The sequence below is a fragment of the Electrona antarctica genome (assembly GCF_951216825.1).
Source record: "Electrona antarctica genome assembly, chromosome: 3".
Taxonomy (NCBI): Eukaryota; Metazoa; Chordata; class Actinopteri; order Myctophiformes; family Myctophidae; genus Electrona; species Electrona antarctica.
The window spans coordinates 46,044,654-46,053,022 of record NC_136808.1 but is presented as its reverse complement, the minus strand read 5'-3'; the positions used below and the strand labels follow the sequence as shown (position 1 = coordinate 46,053,022).

Genomic DNA, 8,369 nt, shown 5'->3' with positions numbered 1-8,369 from the left:
TTTGCCAACCCTAATGGACTGGTCTTTAAACACACAAATGCATGCACCTTCACAGCACAGCATGCACACACCTATAGAGTAAACAAAAAACCTTCCTTAATCATCTTAATGTTCTGAGTTATCCAATCACCTCAGAACCCCAGGGTATTTCTAAAAGTGTCTCTGATTTTGTGAATTACCACTTTCCCACACTCTGCCACCTCCTGGCTTGTCGCCTCCACTATGCTGACAGAAACCTTGTATGATAGATGGTCCAAGATCATAAAACTCCCATAAATGCTTACAGACTGATGTTTAAGGCTAATGCCTCCGAATAGTAAAATGTCTGGCTAAATCAATATGATTATGCATATGATACTGTACAAGTACCTCATAAGCACATGCCCCATATTATCAATTACCTTTACAGTCTAACTGAATAACACATTTAAACCACATTAAAGTGTGAATGAACTCTACTGTAAAACATTAAAGCTTTATGAAGCTAGAGTAATGACAGATCTCTCTCTCTCTATCTCTCTCTCTCTCTCTCTCTCTCTCTCTGTGCGTGCGTGCGTGCGTGCGTGCGTGCGTGCGTGCGTGACTGCGTGCGTGACTGCAGTGCGCGCATGTGTGCGTGCATGCGTGCAACACTGTCTCAATCGTCCTTTTCTGCAGAGAACTTCAATCAGACATTCTCTCTGAGCAGTATGCTTTCAATCCCAGCAAACAGCTGGCATTGCATTTAGAACACATGGAGATTAGAGGGTAGATTTATTTAAATGCTCAAATCCAGAGAGTCAGACTGTACAGTAGCACTTGCTATGCTACTGTACGTACAGTAAGATCACCTCAATGCATTGGGAAGCATTGAAACATGAATCATGCTCTTCTTACCTTTGTAAATATTTGAGCAGTTACATATGCAAAGGTACTAAAGTTTAGACAGACAGACAGACAGACAGACAGACAGACAGACAGACAGACAGACATGTTTTATGGTTGGTTTATGGTTTAGGAACTAAACCATAAAACATGTCGAGTGACGAGTCAAGATGCGTGCTGTAGTGTGTACTGTCACACCATGTAATAAGTAAGCTGAGAATTAGAAATGCTTTTCCAGAGGCCTTCAACTCTCATTGGCTAGCACGAGGGACTGATTTGCATATGGTGGGAGTGTCCAGAGCCAGCACTGGGATGAATGACTTGTTCAGTTCAAATGGCAATAAGGCAAAGCACTCAGCAGAGGTCTGCGCTGCTCAGCGCTCAAAATGCCTGAGCGACTTAAGACTTTGCTGTCTTTGCTATAGAAACAAACATTGTTGGACAAGAATACAAACATGTTCAAAATCAAAGCCCCCAGCCTTAGAAAGAGAGGCACTGCATGGGTAAGTCTAAACAGCTCAAACTTAGAGGAAAGATTAGGCTGCCTTGTTTTAAAAATACTTTATATATTTATATATTTTATAGATATGAATGTTAAGTATTAAATGCATTAACTGTTCTCATCTATGTTTAACAATCGTCATTATACTGTTGAACTCCTTTACTAAATGTATCATGTCATATCATGTATTAATAATGCCTTTTCTTCCAGGGTTTGTGCGTCCTCTTGCTTTGCACCAACCCTCCTTTCTGTTTAGCAAATTTCAACCAAGCAAAGGAGCTCATCTATAAGCTAAAAGAGGGATTACCCCGGGGGACACTCATAGGGGCCATCGGAAGAGACTTACATTTGGATTTCACTGCCGACCCCCCCTTTGTATTCAGCCTGCCTCAAAAGAAGGTCAGTGAACAGTATGTGAACCTAAGCAGTACAACAGGGGAGCTTCATACGTCTGACAAAGAGATTGACAGAGAGACCCTGTGTCCCGACACCTCAAAGCATCAAGGATGTATTCTCTCGTTGGACGTGTTTGTGTTGCCTCAGCAATACTTTCAGCTCGTCAAAGTTAAGATCGCTATTGAGGATGTAAACGACAACAGGCCAAGGTTCCCCGTGGAGGAGATTTGTGTGTCTGTCCCAGAAAACGCACCCACGTACGCTCGCTATGCAGTGGAGCAGTCTGCCGTGGACCCCGACGTGGGGCTCCATGGAGTGCAGACATATTGGCTGGTTAATGACTTTGGAGTATTCACGCTGGATGTGGAGGAGAACGAGGGAGGCGAGTTGACACCATACCTCATCGTGATGGAAGCACTGGACAGAGAGACGCAGGCTGAGTACATCACCGATATCATTGCAGAGGATGGCGGGACCCCCCCGCTTCTGGGAACAGCCACCCTGAAGATACTAATCACGGATGTGAACGATAACTGCCCCCAGTTCACAGAGTCACAGATTAATGTCACTCTCCTTGGCAATGCTACCAAAGGAGCCCATTTGGCTCGCCTGCATGCTTTTGACCCTGACCTCGGCGCTAATGCCCAGATCAACTATGCTTACAGTGAACGTGTGCCAAGGGACACCAGGAGTTTGTTCCATTTGGACAGAGTCACAGGATTGATTAAGCTTGTGGGAAAAACAGACTCAGCAACAACCAGCAAGTTCTACAAGCTCACTGTGCTTGCCAATGGCCCTGGTTGTATCCCTGCCGTTGCCACTGTTACCATTCATGTCATCAAAGTGGTCACAGGGCCCCCCGTGGTCACGCCTCGCTACATTGCAGTAGAAAAGGATGGCACGGTGTTGATGAAGGAGTCAGAGCTGGCATTTTCTCCCATAGCCTTTTTTACTGTGAAAAACACAGACATCAAACAGAAGGTTGACTGTCATTTGGAAGGCTCCGGCCCTTTCAGGTTAACCCCTTACAAGCTGTTCAAGAATGAATACCTCCTGGAGACTACCGAGCCATTGGATTATGAGCAGACACAAGAGTATGAGCTGACTGTGGTGGCCAGAAATGCACAAGGGCTGGTCATGAGGCTCTCCCTCAAGGTCCAGGTGCTGGATGAAAATGATAACGCACCAATGTTTCAGAAGTCTCTGGTGGAAGTATCTATAGAGGAGAATAACGCCCCAAACACCTTTCTAGCCCAATTGCGTGCCACAGACCATGACAGCGGAAGACGCGGGGAAGTCACGTACCACCTGGGGAGCGACGCGCCAGGCGTATTTTTGATCGATGGCGTGACCGGCGTCCTGTCTGTGGCCACGTCGCTAGACCGGGAGGAGAAGGAGACGTACCGCTTCATAGTGAGGGCAACGGACCACGGGACACCCAGGAAGGAGGCCATAGCCACCGTGGTGTTGACGGTGCAAGACCGCAACGACAACAGTCCACGTTTTATCGACAAAGATTTCACCTTCTTCGTGCCAGAGAACTTCCCCGGGTTCGGAGAGATTGGGGTCCTGTCTGTGACAGACGCCGACGCCGGGGAGAACGGCTGGGTGGCGCTCTCTATCCTCAATGGCAGTGACATCTTCATGATAGACACCGGCCGAGGTGCACTGAGGGCCAAGATGCCGCTGGACCGCGAGCAGCAGGGGACCTACCAGCTCTGGGTCGAGGCGGCCGACGGCGGCGAGCCTGCTCTCTCCTGCGTCACTATGGTGACCGTGCTGCTGCTGGACGTAAACGACAACCCGCCAATTGTTCTGTTTCCTCAGTCTAATCAGTCGTACATGTTGGTGCTGCCCAGCACACTCCCCGGAACTTCCATCACGGAGGTGTACGCTGTGGATAAGGATACAGGCATGAATGCCGTCATTGCCTATAGCATCATCAACAGGAAGGGCGGTGAGCCAGGTTCATTTGACATCGACCCAGAAACAGGCAACATCACGCTAAAGAGAGAGCTCAGTAACAGAGGTCTCTATAGCCTTCTGGTTAAGGTCAGTGACCACGGGCAACCAGAACCCCTCCATTCAACAGTCATGGTTAACCTCTTTGTTAATGAGACCGTCAGCAATGAGAGTTACATCCAGAGTCTGCTGACTAGAGAGTCTGACATTGAAGTGGAGGAGAAGCCCTGGTATATTGGCCAGACAGAGGGGCCTGAGAGCTATGAGCTCACCCCTTGCCAACCTGTGTTGGTTGCTCTCTCAGCCACATGTCTAGGGCTGTTGTTCATAGTTATCGCATTGACATCTTACATCTGTTGTAGCAGGGTACAAAAACACAGAAAGAAAAGACTGGAGGTAGAAATACCGTTAAAAATGGATAGTGATCCATTGCAAGTTGTGGACAGAAAGCTCAGGCAGGTCTCAAGCATCTGACACTCAGTATCTCAATATGACACGCACGCACGCACGCACGCACGCACGCACGCACGCACGCACACACACACACACACACACACACACACACACACACACACACACACTAGCACTGTTTACATTAATGTTTACAACAACTCATTGCGATGAGTATGAACAGCCTATATTGCATTCATGCATTGTGCTAAGAGCAACTTGATGAAGATATCTCAGTATAAGGTATTTTGTAAATATTGTATGAAATGTTTTATAAATTTATATAAAACCATTACCATGTAAAAGCGGGGAAAAAATATTTAAATTTATCATAACATTTATTTGTGATACACTTGTAACACTTGCATGGGTCTTTAAAGAATTGAATTGAATACATTTTCACCAGAACATGTTGTGCAGGGCGGTACAGTACAGTATAGCTTAACTTGGGCAGGGCAGTATTTATTAATCCAAAAGTGGAGCTCCAGACCGTGCAGGCGGTGTCAAGAATGTGCCCCCATAATAATGACCAAACCTCCCAAACGCATACAAAACGTATGCATACAAAAAAAATCTTTGGGATCTAGTATCATTATAAGGATGAAGTATAAGATGGACTGTACAGACCGTACAGTACACTGACGCAGATAAACAGAAGTCTTATGAGCTCTTTGATGTTATTCTGAACCTGTTTCAGCTGCAATACATTTCACTATTATGTGTCTACTAAGACTGTCACCCATGAGAAATTCCATTTGAATAGTGGAGGTATGAAAAACGAATTTAATGCAAAAGGTTTGGGGGGCTTTTTTTTGTAATGAAATGCTAGATGTTTAGCTCTGTGCAAAACCTGCTGAGAAACAATATTATATTCCAGTCATGTTCGGAAGATATGTCATTGCATTTCAAGTTAATCTATTTTGGGCGGGAACCCCTTTTGGTGTTTTAAGCATTATGTTATACTTTAGCTATTGAAAATAGCAGACCTACAAGCTCATAGCGCGGCACCGAGTGCCGCGCTACGAGCTTGTAGGTCTGCTATTTTAGAAAAATCTTGAAAATGTGGCACAAATCTTTGAATATATATTATTTCAGAGCCAAAGTTTTTAACTAAAATCTTTGCTTCTAGGGGGGGGGGGGGTCCCTGGAACAACATATTTGCAGATGGGGTCCGGCGGCCAATTACATATAATCTTGGGGGTCCTTGACATGAAAATGTTTGCGAACCACTGAAAACTGTCATGATTTAGAAGACATTTGTAGAATCGTTCCCAGGTCTAAATGGGTTAAACTGTACTGCAATTTTGTCAGCAGTTCTGTTGTACACACGGTAGGTAGGCTATATACTGTATGAACACATTTATTCCCATGCATATTGTCTAGGATGATATGCGGCCATGATAAACTAATTGTCGTGCACTCTGTGCAGACTTTCATTGGAGTAGCCATAAAATGCTGATATGTGTGTAAAACTTCTCACTGCAATGCTATTCCCACTGGTTTATTGTATTCAAGCTGTATAGGGTTTTGTGTACATTTTAATTTCACTCTTTTGCCATGAGACCTACTGTAGCACCACCCATCACATTCTACAGTACACAAACACCCAATGCTCAATGTGTCTGTGAATGATGCTCAATGTTTATGATAGAAAAATCACTGATAATTATTAAAAGTGCTTTATTTTTTATATCACATTCTATTTTCTATCTGATTCATTGCATGCAGGTTTGTTCACAAACTGTATGATCCATGCTTGTAAACTATACTCACTTGACATGCAACAGCAATTCACGATTTCGCCCATAGTCTTTTGAACTTTGCAAAAAAGAAAAACTATCATTGTCCACTGCAGTCCAGATAGGCAGTTTGACAGACAGAGAGAGAAGGATAGACCTACAGACATTTGATATCTAAGGAAAGATGTAATCTAGTAGTGGTCCGTGGTCGTATATCGAAGCACTCAGATAATATCTCACCAAGATGAAACCAGCATATGATTGGTCTGAACTGTTTAAATGGAACCATTACAATCAAGAAAACCTACCCCTAACGACATACCACTATTTACAATTAATACCTCTCTTTTATGGTTTTGTTATAGTTATAATGTATTAAGACCTTTGTTTTGTGACCTCGAAACAATGCGTCTTTTGTTTTCATGCAGTAGCCTATTTACAGTAGGCTACATTGCATATCTCAGCTTTATGGTTTATAAAATTGTGGTTTATAAAAAGTGTAGTTACTACAACTGTACCTATAATAAGTTTACACACACACTCCCTTAACAGGAACTCACAGTAGTGTTGACTTTGTACATAATCCCTTCTTTCTTCACAAAAAACCTGTCTAGGCTTGGCATCAACAATACAGCAGCAGCAGGACACACGTAATGCAACTCCGCTGAGAAAACAGTGCACTTGAACAGTCCCTTGAGAGATTGATCTCTATGTCAAGATTGCTACTTCTTTGTTGTATTAATTTAACTCTTTTAACTTTAATGTCACTCCCTTACGGAGCTATGTGTGTGGGTGGCTGGCTGGGTGGGTGGGTAGCTGGCTGGGTGCGTCTGAGCACGAAAACCGCATGGTTGTTTTTCACCACCTGTGTGCAACCTAACACGCACACAAACACACACGCACATATTAACTGTATAGTATGATGATTTCGGGTGTGCCAGTACAGTACAGTGACAGTACAGTACAGTAGAGGGACCCCCACACGGTAACTGTCATTTCTCAACCGTTTCGGACGCGGGGCGGGGCGCGCACACACACACACACACACACACACACACACACACACACACACACACGGAGTTGCACCACTTTTTTATTTTTATTTAACCTTACAAGTTCATTGTTACATTTTTAAACTCTCAGAGTTACAAAATGGACAAATCAACACTTTTACTGTATAGTGTGATTTGAATTTGAAACAAGGTTTATTCCCTCTCACTGAGATACATATATTGTGTTAAATTAAGGCAACACCTTAATATCTGCCAATAGGAATTAATTATAAGTTGTGTTTCTGTGGAACTGCGATGCATTGTCTTTAATGCAATGCAATGCACACAGCTACAAATTCCTTGAATTACAGAGAAGTCAGCCAAACAGGACGGTCAGCAACATGTTCAGGTTCAGAGTGCTAAGCTTCTTACTTTACCATCAAGCTGTTGATGAATGAGTGAGTCATACAGGGCTAGATGAACAAGCTCAATGTGATGCTTGCTCATACCATGTGTGTAAGTGCAAGTGAAAGTGTGTGTGTGTGTGTGTGTGTGTGTGTGTGTGTGTGTGTGTGTGTGTGTGTGTGTGTGTGTGGAGGAAGAGGCAAGTTTAAGTTAAAGTTTAAGCCCCATGTTCCAATGCCTCCGCCCCCCTGTAAAAATAGCTAACAACGCTAAAACGAAAGAAAGCAGCAAATGAATCATCTGGAAATCAAAATGGAAAGTAAAGTAAAACTATCTCAAAATTACAGTAGGCCTACTTGAAAAGTACAGTACTACATTTAGTTAGATATAGGATTAATACATAGCTAGGTATGGCATTCTAAAATTACCATTACAGTCTACTTTCCACCACTGAAATGTTTATTTTATACATTTTGTTTGTGCCAATGGTGTATTTTATATTAAAGTACATTTTCTAGCAAATGCAAGTCAGTTACATTTACATTTAAACAACTAACAAGAACAAGCAACAGCTGACCACTTGCAGAGTTGAATGTGACTTGATGAGTTCATTCCAAACATTGATTACACTACTTTTTTACACAGAGTAAACAATTGCAACATATGATTAACTACCATAATAACAATGGAGGTTTCACTGTTTAGTGTCAACTTCTTCCACCTCTCACACCCACGTTCTCCATCTGACGCTGTAAAGATGCAGCAGCTGCTGGGCCGCGGGGCGAGAAAACACCCAGCGGTAATACTAGTCCTTGGGCCATGCCGTGGCTTTAAGCCCAGCTGTGGTCATGATGGAGAGGGCTTCTCTCTGTGTACAATAACACACTGATTCTGATTAATAAAAGATTAATAAAAGGTATTTCATCATGACTTTACATTCCACCTGCATGACAACAACAGACTGCTGTGTTGGAAAAGTTAGCACAACATTAATAACGGTTAATATGTTTGTGTTTTTGGTTCTATACAGTCCGTGTAATATTGTCTTTGTTGCCTTCA

At 43.3% G+C, this 8,369-nt stretch overlaps 1 protein-coding gene across 1 annotated transcript; it reads left to right on the top strand.

Moving 5' to 3' along the window:
- Nucleotides 1-1,269: 1,269 nt before the first annotated feature.
- pcdh20 (protocadherin 20) lies at nucleotides 1,270-4,198 on the top strand (the record flags this gene model as incomplete). The annotated part of the gene is made up of 2 exons (XM_079496918.1): nucleotides 1,270-1,367; nucleotides 1,577-4,198. Exons 1-2 carry the CDS (start codon nucleotides 1,320-1,322, stop codon nucleotides 4,196-4,198), a joined length of 2,670 nt encoding a protein of 889 aa, XP_079353044.1. The 5' UTR covers nucleotides 1,270-1,319.
- Between the last annotated feature and the right edge of the window lie 4,171 nt (nucleotides 4,199-8,369).